The sequence below is a fragment of the Manacus candei genome, unplaced genomic scaffold, assembly GCF_025592945.1.
Source record: "Manacus candei isolate 608988 ecotype Guabito, Panama unplaced genomic scaffold, ASM2559294v1 h1tg000159l, whole genome shotgun sequence".
NCBI classification, from domain to species: Eukaryota; Metazoa; Chordata; class Aves; order Passeriformes; family Pipridae; genus Manacus; species Manacus candei.
This window is the reverse complement of record NW_026138207.1, coordinates 4,626,377-4,640,851: the sequence shown is the minus strand read 5'-3', so window position 1 is coordinate 4,640,851 and position 14,475 is coordinate 4,626,377. Positions and strand designations below refer to the sequence as shown.

General features: G+C 38.4%; 1 protein-coding gene across 2 annotated transcripts in view; it reads left to right on the top strand.

Moving 5' to 3' along the window:
* Nucleotides 1-13,682, top strand: part of SLC5A7 (solute carrier family 5 member 7) — a 39,098-nt gene extending 25,416 nt beyond the window's left edge. For both annotated transcript variants that reach the window (XM_051772752.1, XM_051772754.1), the window contains exons 5-9: nucleotides 1,301-1,449; nucleotides 4,948-5,091; nucleotides 6,898-7,051; nucleotides 8,263-8,480; nucleotides 9,203-13,682. In XM_051772752.1, the coding sequence (XP_051628712.1) occupies nucleotides 1,301-1,449; nucleotides 4,948-5,091; nucleotides 6,898-7,051; nucleotides 8,263-8,480; nucleotides 9,203-9,826 (1,289 nt within the window). In that variant the 3' untranslated portion in view covers nucleotides 9,827-13,682. The remainder of the gene's footprint in view (nucleotides 1-1,300; nucleotides 1,450-4,947; nucleotides 5,092-6,897; nucleotides 7,052-8,262; nucleotides 8,481-9,202) is intronic.
* Nucleotides 13,683-14,475: the final 793 nt, after the last annotated feature.

Sequence of the window (14,475 nt, the reverse complement as noted above, 5' to 3'; positions counted from 1 at the left end):
TGTGAACTTGTGTCAGAGAAAGCCAATGCCATACTGGGCTGCATTGGAAGGACCGCTGCCAGCAGGTTGAGAGCACATTTGGAATACTGGATCCAGTGCTCCGTGATACAAGAGATGTGGCCATACCAGAGAGACACTACTGAAGAGCAACAAAGATTATTAAGGGACTGGGATATCTGGTGTACAAAGAAAGACTGGAGAGGTGGAGCTGTTCAGCCTGTAAAAGGCAAGGCCCAGGGGGAACTTATCCATCTGCATAAATACCTGATATTATATTTATTTATTTGGGATAAAAAAGCTGGAGACAGGCTCATATCTGTGTTGCCCAAAGATAGGACAAGAGGAAATAGGCACAAAAAGAACTACATGACATTCTGTTTAAATTTAAAGAAACTTTCTTTTTTTTTAACAATGTGAGAGATCAGCCACTGTCACAGACTGCACAGAGAAGCTGTGGAGTCTCCACCCTTATGGATAGTCAAGACCTGACTGAACGTGATCTGAGCAACCTGCTTCATCTGACACTGCTTGCGTGGGGACTTGGAAGAGACAATCCTTACAGGTGTTCTTCAGTGTCAGCAACTCTTTGATTCTGTGAGCTGTTTTGTGGTCAGCTCAACATTGTGATTTGCTTTCTACAAATGAAATCTGCTTGATAATGCTTGGGAAAGTTCTTGATTTCTGGGTCAACAGCGGAGGATGGATTTTGCAGTTTGCAAAGAAACTTTGTCCCAGATAAAAAACTTATTTGTCCCAGATAAAAAATTCAAGAGCACTTTAGAAATGTCAGTGGACATTTTAGCAGATGCCTCCTCTACCGTTCCTTCCTTGGCCAAAAGGAGCTAGCTCACAGCATAAATGGGATGTAGCAGACATCCCCAAGAAAAGCTTTTACTGCAAAGATACACTTGCTCCCATGTGGCTGCTACTCACCCAGGGAAGCTTCAGCTGTCTGTGCATAGCTGCTTTTCCCCAGGCAGAACAAGAGAGTGTAGTCCCTACAAAGCTTGAGCACTGTAAGGAAGGGCTGTCGGGAGCCTTCTGTCCTCATTTTCTTAAGAACCTGAAAAATGACAGATGCTAAACTTGGACCACCAGGAGCATCCCTTTTACCACTCCCTTCAAAGGTGCAGAAGGGGTGTGCAGAGGGGGGAATATATTAAATGTCTCCCAAATCTTCGTTCGCGAAGCCTAGCCATGAGTATTAAGTGTCAGACCAGCACCTATATATGCAACTTAACAAAGGTGTACCTTCTCATCAGACTTACACTAACACACAGTACTTTGGTTTTCTCCTTAGGTGCAACTATAAGTGTGATCATTGACATTAACGTCAATATTTCAGTTATTATTTCTGCCCTGATTGCAACTATGTACACACTTGTGGGTGGGCTTTATTCTGTGGCCTACACTGATGTAGTTCAACTCTTCTGCATCTTCCTGGGACTGGTAAGTTTGGTGCTTTTTTTCCTTTTTTTGTTGAGAATTTTGCCCTGAGCATTAAGATTATTGCTGAGACCTATTGCTCAGTTTTAGGTTTGGAACTTTCTTCACTGAAAGCATGGAAAAGGAATATCTCCACTCATAGTGGAGACTGACTTTAAGAGTCTGCATTTGCCTTAAGGTACAATCTGTGCTTCAAAAATAATGTTGTCCAAGAGGTCTGTTTCTTTGGCTTTTTTTTCCTACAAATAAGACTGTAGCTGACTCCTTCCCTGTCTGTCCATGGGACTGTGACACAGGCACTGGAAGAAAGCATTAGACATAGGAAGCAGTCCTATGCCTGAAATACTGGCATTGGACCTGCAGAGCTGATACTCTCCTGCCTCTCTTTTCTCTGGTTGTTACCTACTCATGCAGCTTAGTTAACCTCCTGTTAACTTAGCTAACTTTCTTGGGTTTTTCCTCATTTCCCCCCACCATCTTTGGTGACCATAACACAGGAGGTTTTACCGGATGTCTTGGCTGTTTTAATGTGGTAGTATGAATATCCCCTCATCAGCTGCTAACGATAGTGGGCAGCCTTTTATTTAGTGCTGTTCTTTAAGACCCACACTGAAAAACACCAATGTAACAGTACCCAGATCACTAGGGTGCAATCAAAGCAGCTGCTGTCTTTGTTTGCCAGTGGCAGTAATATATAGTCACAGGTGTGCAGAGAACTGAGAGAGCCTAAAATAAATGAGGTGGCTCAGTGTGGAGGAGCCAAACGGCACTTTGGGGACTTGAAGTTCTTTCTGTACTTTCAGCAGAGCTCTTGTGCAGCTCTAGGGAAATTGGTTTACCCAGTGCTCGCACAGGTGGTCACTAACCAGCTCTGTGTGTGTCCTCACTCTGTGGTATCTTACTGTGAGGGCTAGGGCCTTACTTGCAGAAATGCTGAGTGTTCCCTCTTGTACCTGACTTAATGGAAATGGTGCTAAATACTCTGAAAAAGCAAATCAAAGTTCCAGCTGGCAAAGTCAAATGAGAAGTTATTCCAGATCTTCTTTCCTCATACCTCTGTTCTTCACCTATATAGTAAGGAAAATACTGTCTCCTTCCCTAACATGAAGGTTAATATTTGTGAAACATTCATTTTCTACCGATGGAATGCATTACAAAAATTCCCAACATTTTAGATAAATCAAAATGCTTCTTCAGTGAGATCAACCTCTGAACTGCTAAAGACGCTGATCCCATGGGAATAACAACATTAAAATCAGCATGAAACTGACAGACAGGAAAAAGCAAATGAAGGTTGTATAGCAGTCTTCTAAATGGTTGGATCTGTAGCTTTATGGTGTTCTTTCAGTTCAGGTTGGGCTCTTTATGTAATTTCCCATTTGAAATAATCAATAATAATACAACTGTAGAATAAACCACATTCATGAACTTGAGAGTGTCATCAGTGAGGCTGGAAGACTTGGTATCTAAATGGTCAGGCAGTTTTAGATGAGATGGAATACTTTCACAGGAGATGTCACAGCAGAAGATGGCACAGTTACACTTACCCAGCTTCTCCTGCAGGCCCTGGAGCAGTTTTTATTCCCACTGGTGCAGAGCTTTACTGCTGATTCCTCTAACGTCTGGTTTCTCTCCTGCTCCTTACCCAGGAGGAAACACTTGTTATAATCACTTCTGTTCCCTACCCTGACTCCTCATTTCAGACACAGCTTCTTCCTTATGTTTCAATAACCTCTACCCCAGCCATATGTACATCCTTGGTTTTCTCTTTACAATCTCATGTAGTGTCTCTTCTACCTTCCTCACTCTCTTGTATCCACATCTAGAGTTCTCATCTCTTTGTCTTTATCTTGCCTGGTGAGACTTTCCTTGACTGTATCCTCACTATTTACTACTTCATCTCATCTGTATTATTAATTCCCCATTCTGTACTCTCTATTTTCCCAGATAATTCCCAGAAACAGTTGAGGTTTGTCATTTTTGCCAGGAAAAGGAGTCTAAATGTATGGATGTAAACCATGACATGCCAGTGAACTGCAGGGCCAGAGAAAGTGTCTTGATTTGTTTTATTTACTACTGTAAAGGTAGTCCTCGAGACCACAAAAGGCTAGGTTACTGTCAGGAACTGGAATGGCTTACAAAAGCTCATAATGCATTTGCAATACAGTACCTACTGAATCCTGGGTTGTGGCATGCAGAGTCCAGATAAACTTTCAGAGATTTACCCCACTGAAAATCCCAGTGGAGTATGGTCAAACTACAGCTGTTCAGAAGCTCATTAGTCGAACATGTTTGAGATTCAGAAACGAGAATAAAAAAATCCTTTGACATCCTTGTTCCCCATTAATTTCTCAGTAAGAACAGTATTAATATCCATTAATTTTGAAAGTATATTTATTTTTCCCTCAAAATATCTTGGAGACAGTTGAAACATTTTGGTGAACTTTCACAGAAAAGCTCAAGCATGGAGTGAGAAGGGAATCTTTCTGCCCAACTGCTTAAATTGAAGTTTAACATGTAGCAGAACAGAATCCTATGGTATGTGTTAAACTGTCAGAATAACAGGCAGTGCTGCAAAATATTCTTCATACACTATTGCAGTAACTGTGCAACAAATTAGAGAAAGATGTTTGATTTTTCCCTTCCTTGCTCCTGTTGACCCCATATACTTAACTGTGATCAGTTGAATTGTAGCAATCTGTGTGGTTTTGGATATCATTGGATCCTTAAGGATGCTATGCTTGTGATGGTCTAGCCCATATAGCACAAAGCCTGATTTTCATCTCAGTAGGAGCTGCTGATTTTCTCCTCCATAGAAAGGGAGTTATACCATTGCAAAACGAGTTGGCAAGTAAATGCACAAAAAGTCAGTTGGAGAAGGAAATGGACCTTCTGGCAGAAACTGTCTCTGGGAAAGGTTTTTTTGGCATAGATAAAAAAAGAGAGAGACTGAAAATGGTCAGGAGATCCCAAGAAAACACCCTCAAGGCAGAAAAGTGATGTAACCCTTGGGCTAATGAGAGTTTTGGAGGAAGACAGTTGGGGTTGCACCAACATCACTACTCTCTTGTCGTGATATAGTTTTGTACTGAATTACAAACAAACTCCCAAGCCTTGAGGTGTGATGTCTCATGCTTGTAAACTGGCAAATCCTGATGCTATTACATGCAAGTTTATATGTAAATATTTCTCTACTGTCTGGTCCAGGAAAGAGCGTAAAGAATATATGAGGAGTTCAGGGAAAATAAAACGAAGATGTATAATTTTGTCTTCCCTGCTGATTTTGTGATTTACATTGATTAATTCTCTTCTCACAGTCTCCAGGAGAGACGTAAGCTGTCCACTACCAAGCTCTCTGGATTTCAGAGATGTTCCTCCAGCACATAACTCGATTTTACTGCAAGTCAATGTGGCAGTTTGGCTAGATCCAGGTTAATATCAACATTTCACAAATTTAGAATGTCTTCTTTAGACATGAACAGTGTTTCTCTTTGGTTGCAGTGGATCAGTGTCCCCTTTGCGATGTCCCATCCTGCAGTAACCGACATTGGGCTCACAGCTGTGCACCAGGTGTACCAAACACCTTGGCTTGGATCTATCAACTCACTTGACATTTACACATGGTTGGACAATTTCTTTTTACTGGTAAGTGGTGACTTGTATGAAGGAATGAAGCATTTATACATTCACACTGTGTTACTCTGACAACTGGAAGTAATAGAGCTTAATTAAGAGTTTCCAGCAAACTGAAACCCTCTTGACTCCTGCTCAATCTTTCTGCACATTTGAATGATTTCAGTGACATATCAGTCATCATTGCCAGGAATGCAATTTAGATATCATCAGGCTGAAAGAGTTGACATGTTAAAATTAAATAAAAGTGTGCAGCTAATACTTAACTGATGTCATTGTTGGCAGAGGAATTTATATATTGCAGAAGGCAATAAATATGTTATACAAATGATCAAATATGCCTTAGATATAGGTGAAGTAGAAAAAGCTGTGCAGAGATGGATGGCAGGATGGATGAATTCATACATGCACACATCCCAGAATGAACCAAGGGCTTTTGTTATTTAATAACTATGTATTACACGTGGGATCAGTGGTTATTAAGTACTTTCCATTAGAAGATCTAGAAACACATGCTAACATTTTCCATTCTCAGTGTCCCTATGCAAATCTGAACTGGTTTTATTATCATATTGTACTTTGGGATTACCTTCTCTGTCTTTTTTTTAAATCATCTCAATAAAAAAATCTTTAGGGTTTTCTGATAATTGGGCTATTAAAATACATTATTTTATCCAGCTTTCTCTAAGAGATTCAAAGTATGGCATTAGCTCAAGTGGCTGTATTCTCTCTGGTAAGCCTGAAGGTTTCATCTCTGTTGATGACCAAAGAAAAGCTCTGATGTTGCCAAATTGTGACACATTTTCTTTTCATCTTGTTTGTTTCATTATAGCTCAAGAAATTTGCACATCCTTGGAAAGCTTTGTTAAAGGATTATTAAGTCAGCAAAGGAAAACAGTCATAAATAGCAAGTCAAAACCAGATTTGTCTCTGAAACATTGTTAGTCCCTATATGTGCATGAAACATACATGAAACACCTGTATACACAATATTTGCTCCAAATGCCTCCTACCTCATTTAGTGTGTAGAACTGGACAGTGTCCAGTTAGTGAGCACTTTGCTGGGTTTTCTTTCCATGCTGTTTAGTAACAGACACTTTTTTATTTAGTGGAGACTGTTCAAATCCTACTCTCAAGGCAGAATTGTAAGCACTTGGTTTTTTAACCTTTGCTAATACTCTCCTGTGTTGTATTTTGCAGAAATAATTTTGTCTCATCAAGATCTTCACTGTTATATAACGAAATAAAAGATAAGGGTTTCTACCATAAAGGAAAACTTGCTTTTACTACTCTGTCTTCAATTTCTATTTTTATTGTATTTGCTTAAGGCAGTGGGAGAATAATTTTTCAGATTCTTGAGTTCGCTGTATACAGAACATCTTGCCTTGTTCAAATGACCACATGCATTCACAAAGGAAGATAAACTCTTGCTTTCAAATCCTATCTGAGAGTCCAATGTAATTTTGATGGGAGAAGGGTATTGGAGGCAAATTCTTCAAATATGAAATACGACAATAGTATCTTATAACTTTTTGTAAGACTTTATTAAGTATTTGGGGGTTACAGAGACTATGTAAGCACAAAGTGTTGCTTCTAATCGTACAAAAAAATAACTTGTCTAAAAGAATGGAATTAAAGTGGACTTAAATTGACATTTCTTGTGAGAATGAAAGTTGCAGTTATTACTGGCTAAATAAATTAAAAAGTAGCAACATGGCTTTCAGCATTCAAGTGATGCTTCTACATGCTTTCTATATGGTGATAGCAAAAAAATCCATTTAGCTCCCAATGACAGCATTCTGCCTGTTGTGTTTGCAGACATTAGGAGGAATACCATGGCAAGCATATTTCCAGCGAGTTCTTTCCTCATCTTCTGCCACATATGCTCAAGTTCTGTCATTCCTGGCTGCTTTTGGCTGTCTTGTGATGGCTATTCCTGCAGTACTCATTGGTGCAATTGGAGCATCTACAGGTAAATGATTAAAAATCAGTAGTAAAATAAATGTAAAATGAATAGTGCAATAAGTTTGAGAAAACAAAGCTTATGTTAGATATAGGTGACATATAGGTTAGATAGTCAGGTGGCACTGTTAATCAACTCATGAATTCTTTATGGGAAGGAAACTACACATAAAAATAACATTATAGAATATTTCTCCAAAAGGAAAGTACTCTTACCCCAGTGGGTGAAATGAAATCATTTTGCACATTATAGATATCTACAGACATAATATCTCTATTCAATGTTTGAGTTAGATTGTGGTACTTTTATTTGGTCCTAACAGTAATAATGGTGAGTGACTGAAGGAGCTGGGATTGTTTAGACTGCAGAAAAGGAGTCTGAGGGGAGACCATATTGCTCTCTAGAACTACCTGAAAGGAGGCTGTAATGAAGTGCAGGTTGGTCTCTTCTCCCAAGTAACAAGTGACAGGATGAGAAGAAATGGCCTTGAGTTGCACCAGGGGAGGTGTAGATTGGATATCAGGAAAAATTTCTTCACCAAATGGTTTGTCAAGCAGGCTTGTTTGGAGCAGGCTGCACAGGGTGTATTCATCATCCCTGGAGGTATTTAAAAGACATGTAGATATGGCATTTGGGATCATGATTTAGCGGTGGTCTTTGCAGTGCTAGGGTGACGGTTGGACTCAATGATCTCAAAGGTCTTTTCCAACATAAATGATTCTATGATTTATCAGGAATTTCTTATCTTGACCAAGATATCCTTGTCAAGACCTTTGTCATAGTAAAAGTTGTCCCCATCACAGTGACCTTGTAGCTAAACTGATAGAAATGTTTAACACATGGCTTTGAGCCCTGTCTGTAATCCAGGAGGGTAGTTAAACACATCACTAAGGAACATGGACACCAGATTTGTTTTGAAGAAAATTACATTTACAAGCATTGCAAAGTTTTAATATTAAAATTTCTTCTGGATAACCCCAGGCTGTGGTGAGACTTATTTTAGAGATAAGAAAAAATGCTGAGCAGAATTAAATCTGCCTAACAGAAATCAGTGGGATGCTGTCTCTCTGAAAAGTGTTGTTCTGGTCCTGGTAACAGTTTGGGTATTGAATGTGAATGAACGTGTGGCAATATGAATAGCTCACTAGAAATGAATTCAAGCGATGCTGTAGCCGATGACCACTAATGTTACTAATAACATACCTGTGTCCATATTGTAGCTTGGAACCAGACTGATTATGGTGTCCCTGACCCCAAGAGTAAAAAAGAAGCAGATATGATTTTACCGATCGTGCTCCAGTACCTTTGCCCAGTCTATATCTCATTCTTTGGCCTCGGTGCTGTGTCTGCTGCAGTGATGTCCTCAGCTGATTCTTCAATTTTATCAGCAAGTTCTATGTTTGCTCGGAACATTTACCAGCTTTCCTTTCGGCAAAATGTGAGATAACATTTTTGTTTCTATTTTTAGAGAAAATTTTAGGTGATTGACTGTGGTGTAATTTCCTAATGAAACACCTCTTTCATGTTCCTCCCTAGGAAAAGGATGTCATTTAATTCCTAACAGTTTATTGAACAAACTGAAAGTCATAAAAATATTTATGGTTGTGACCGATGATGGAGGTAAAAAGCCAGCTTGGGAAGAGCAGCTTTCAAGAGTTTTCATGGCACTGCAGTTTATCCAAAGAGCTAATTACTATCACTGCATCATAAGTTTTACTTAAATCCTTAACAAAATGAGACATTTTTTCTAATTATTCATTTATCAGGAAGTCATTTGATAACAAAATGGTCTAGTGAGTTGGAGTTTTTCTTAGGAAATGGAGAAGAAGAAATTCTGATGCTGACAGTTATTTTCCTAGTTGAGCCATATTGTGTTTCTTTCTAATGGTTATTTCTAACACTTTTGCTTTTTCTCTTTGACACATTCTCAAATTTTCCCTTGTGTTCAAAAATTAATGACTTTTGGAATGGCAACCATAACCCTTGGGGTTTTTTTTCCTGAGTTTGAGGTGGAGATAGAGATATGACTTTGTAAATATTATAGAATGAATCATGCAAAATTTCCTCTTACAATGCAGCGTCTTATATTAACTGTGCATAAATGTAGGCATACATGTCTCATCATGAAAAAAACCACCTAACACTGCCCTTCTTTTGCAGGCTTCAGACAGGGAAATTGTGTGGGTCATGAGAATCACTGTTCTTCTGTTTGGAGCATCAGCAACAGCAATGGCACTGCTGGCTTCATCAGTGTACGGCCTGTGGTACCTCAGCTCTGACCTCGTATATATCATCATATTCCCTCAGCTCCTGTGTGTGTTATTTATTAAAGGAACCAACACCTATGGTGCCATTGCAGGATACTTATTTGGCCTTGTTCTCAGAATAACTGGAGGAGAACCGTACCTCTACCTTCAGCCCTTGATCTACTATCCTGGCTGGTATCAAGATGATAATAATATCTATGTCCAGCGATTCCCATTTAAAACACTTGCTATGCTCACCTCCTTCCTTACTAATGTTATGGTCTCTTACTTAGCCAAATACTTATTTGAAAGTGGGACTTTGCCACCAAAGCTGGACTTCCTTGATGCTGTTGTTGCCAGGTACAGTAGAGAACACATGGACAAAGCGACTCTTGTAAAAAGTGACAATATTGTACTAAATGAACTTGCACCTGTGAATCCACGACACAGTCTAACTTTGAGCTCAACTTTCACGAACAAGGAAGCCTTCAACTACGTTGATTCAAGTCCAGAGCTGTCCAACACTGAAGATAATTAAAAAAATCTGGTAGCCACAGGCAAAATAACGAGAAATAGGATATTCTACAAAGAACAGTAAGAGGCATTTTATCGGAAGAAAAGGAAGAATTGGGAATAAAATACCGCTGCACATTCAAGTTGTTTCTAGGAGCAGGAGCATGAGAGAAACTCTTTTCTGTTATTATCTAACATGTTGGATTAGTTCATAGAGCTTTTACCAAAATATACACTCAGATCCCATTCTTTGCACCCAGAACTATATACTGTGCAATTAAAAAAATATTTACAATTGAAAATACATGTAGCAGAAAATGTGCAACAGCTATTTAGCTAGGATATCATATGAAGAGATTATAATACAGTCACTCTGAAATATTATCAGTCAACATTTTATTGGTACTAAGTGAAAATATATTGTCACAGCTGGAAGTGATTTATCACTAAAGAGCTAGTTGCTTGAGCAAAGACAGATAGATAACTTCCTTGGAGTTTTGATCTGGTCATTTTTTTTCTCATAAAGAAATTTAAATAACACAATCTAGTATTTTATTATTTGTATGAGACAGCAAAATGCACAAATAGTAATAAATACCGTACGGGAGTGCTAAACATCATATATTAATTTAAAAAAAGTTAAAATTAATTCACCAGTTTAAAATTCTGTTGTACCTAATGCAAGACAACCTTAAGCAAAGTGTGTTAATATAGGTGTTCTTTGTTTTCTTGTGGTTAGTGGCTGTCTCAAAAATTCTTAAAGCAATAATTGGAGTTGAAATTCAGCTTGTTAAAAATGATTCTTATAAAAAACCCCTGATAAACTAGATAGAATTTTTCAATGTTGAGAAAAGAAGTCTTATCTTGAGTTATCATCAAAATGAACACTGAGCAAAGCACTCTGACATGAAGCAACTGCACCAATGGAATAAATATTGAAAAGTAAGGAGAGTCAAGAAGGCTTGAAAAGACATTTTCACATACTGAAAAAAGTCTTCTCTAAGTTATCGAAAAGTCTTTTGGTGTGGTCTTGCTGGGATTACTCTGGAAAGTGTAGATTTTCCATAGAAAATCACTCTTTCTCAAAAATATTTCAAAACACAGGCTTGTTGGACAGTTTTCCACATCTGTAAGTGTCTGCCTCTAAAAGCAGCTTGGAGAGGAAGTCAGAGGAAAGCTGAAACCACAAGCATAGCGAAAGTCACAGTGGTGTCTTCCACTAAATGCTGGACTCCTTCATTACTGTCTGTCCTCCTGGCCACCACAGTAATGCTGCGGAGCATCAGCAGTGGCCGGATGCTGACAAGACTTCTCTCATGAATGGCCAGAGGCAGCAAAGCAGGGAGATGAGGCCTCTCCTGTCTTTGCCCTGGCTGGCAGGGAACACGCAACATCGTTTCCATTTGCCCACGGCCAAGATGATTGTGTCTGTCCCCATTGGTATGTGCCTTTCACAGTGGGAGCTCTAGTAGCTAGATTTCTGTACAGTTAAGAGTTATGCTCCAATAATTCTTTTTAAACTCTGCGCATGACACAAAATGTTCCATTGAAATCCAGACATCCTCGTGTTGCTGGTCACTGCTGAAATGTCTTTTTTTAACACTCACAGCACGAGGAGCTATACTAGAGGGTAGTAGATGTAAGAATAGGTTTTGCTGCTAAAGGAAGAAGCCATCAACTTGTGCATTCAGTGTTGACATAAGCTTTCACAAGGCTGAATTCTTAGGTATGTTTTTGCTCCTTTTGTGGAGTCTTAACAGCATATATATATTTTATATGTAGAAAAAATTAATTTTAGATATGTTGATTATTTTTCCTTGCACTGCATTTAAAAATAACACTGCATCTCAGTTCTGAATATGCATTGTGACCTGCAGTACTACTGTGCTAACAAATATTGAGTGTGCTCTGGGTGGAGGGAATCAAAATCAGAATCTGCACTAAAAACCCACAAGAGCCAATATAGCAAAGAAACTAGTAATTCCTGCAAGGTGAGTGAACAAGCCAACTACAAAATTCAGGGTGCTGGGTATCACAAACCAAACATAAGCCCAGCAGTATTCCTTCCCCCATGAACTACAGCAGAGAGATGAGAAAAGAGATTGTATAGGAAAAGGAGGGGGAGAACAGAGCCACTGCTGAATTATTGTCCATTTCCTACCCAAATCCTCTAGCCTAAATCCCTTCTTACAAGAAGATATCAATCCACGGCTTTGCCTGCTTACATAGCCAATGCCTTACGCTGCAGTTCCAAGTTAAGTTAGAGAATTCCATTTTACAGTCACCTCTAGGTCTTCCTAAAAAAATATTCTCTTACCTAAGTTTTGTCCAGGAATTGCTAGAATTTAACTATGAGAAACTGCATAGTGACCAGATGCTTTGAATACTGCAACATTTTTATATTGAGACATTTTGATGGAAAAATAAAAATCTTTTTCTTTTATATTCCCTTGTTGCGATAAAAATGTAAATGTTTCTATAATGCTCAAAAAAAGTAAGTGAAAAAAATAAAGGTGTTAGTCCAAAAATTTCAACCCAGATGCTTTCAACATTATTACAATATTTTACATTTTTATCCTACAGAAAATTTTTTAAATTGGTGTGGTTTTGCACACTATTCCTGCCCAGATAGAACTACGCATTCCCTGTGTGAAAAATGGTTCCAATAAAGTTTTTCAGTACTCTCTGCAGAGACTGAAGTTATTGCACTTTTTCATATAGCATACCATGGAAGCTTTATCATGCAAAGGAGAGAAGTGATCTGTTTATCCTGTGACCATATACCAATCCTGCTTTCCACATACCAATTCTGTGTGTGTGTCTTTGTGCAAGTCCAACAATGTCTGCCATGGTTGCGGTGGTGGGCTGTATAGTGGATGGGATGACTACAAAAGCTAATCTAAATAGCCCCATGCAAAGTCTTTTTATAGGTTTTATTTGCCTTAGTTCAGCTTTCCTACCATTAAATTTGTACAGAGCTGTTCATATAACCAAAGGTTACATCTGTGATTGATAGATGTGGGTTTAAAAAAAAAAAAAAAGGAACAAAATACAACTAAGTTACTTCCACAAGAAAAATGCCAACAGAATGTGTTTCTTCAAGTAGATTTTATTTTCAGAGGAATTATCAGACACTCCTTCTTCACTTTTACAGTTTGTAGACAGTAGTACTGTGCAGTAAATTGGATCTATAATCAGTGAAGCAAACAGCTCATTTTCAGGCACTGAGGTGGTTGTTTCTGAGCCTTCAATGTCTAGATAAAATATTCATATCACAATCATGCATTTTAATTTCATGTTCTTAGCATTTGTGAATAACATTTCTTTGACAGGGATTTTTACCTCTTTTGCATGAGATGTTTTCATAAAATCAAGGTTAAAAACATAGCTGATATGTCAAAAAAGTTATGATTTCATCTATATTTGTGCAAATGGGATGGTATATGTATTATAAATAAAAAATACTTTTGTGAACCTAAACTGAATGTAAACATTAAGTGGATCAAATAAAGTAAAAGTCAGATTTAGTCTTTTATTTTCATATAGTACAACAATTTAGGATTTCAAATAAAAGTATCATAGGAAAAAAACTGTTATTAATTTTTCCTTCTGCCCTTCAACTGTATTGATCAAGTTCCATGTGCAGTTAGTAAGTTATTGTAAGTCTGCTATTAATCAGGGCAGTATTTGTGGCTGTTGTTAAAAAAAGGTATATTTTTGTCCGTGTCAGAAATGTTATATTAAGACTATACTTAATGAAGCAGATAGGAAGCATAATATAGATATATATGTTTTGACTTCATTTGTGTTGTATTCAATAGTGCCCATGCATTTCAGGAAAATACTGTCTGGTTTTGGGTCTGTTTTGTCCATCTATTAAAAATAAAGATTTTATTTTATTATCACTCAGCATCATCTGAAGTTCTGTCTCACAGGCATAGCCCCACAGAGATTAGGTAGTCCTGGCAGAGTGGGATCTAGCCCTCACCTAAGGGATCAGCATGGTCACCATGGTTACAGCCCTACCACAAAAGCTGGCTCCCATATTGGAAATAGAGCTCTCATTTTAGTAAACTCCTCCTTGTCTTCACAGTCACAAAAAATAGGAGAAGCCCTTGAGCTCCAGGAAAATCTACGTCCAGTGGCACTCCCTCCTACAGACTCCCTTGCCAGGGATCTTTTAATTGGGGGTGTTGTAATGGGACAGGGGCTGTGAGTTTGGCGAGGAGCACAAAATGCACAACGGGAGCAGGAACTCACACGCCCAGAGATTGCAGCTGTGATTCATCTTGGCATTGAATGTGTTATAAATACAATTATTTAGAAATAAAAAATGTAGCAGACTGAAAACTGAATCTACGCTTTTATACTCCTATTAAGAGCTTGATCATCAAAGGAAAGATACTAATGGGTGGCTATCCAAATGCTATTATAATGACACATGCCAAGTATGCAGAGTATTTATGCCCTAGATGCTCTGAAAAAATGCATGGGCAATACTGTCTACTCATGGATGGGAAAAATAAGGCACACTGGTTTGTTTTGCAGGGCGCTGAGATGCTTCCTCATGGGATAAAGCACAGTCTGGGGTTTTCAAACAGTGCCAAATAGTTTAGACATTTCGTTGAGTCCCTAATGCTCTGGTCACTTGCAATTAGGAGTTTCATTCCCACC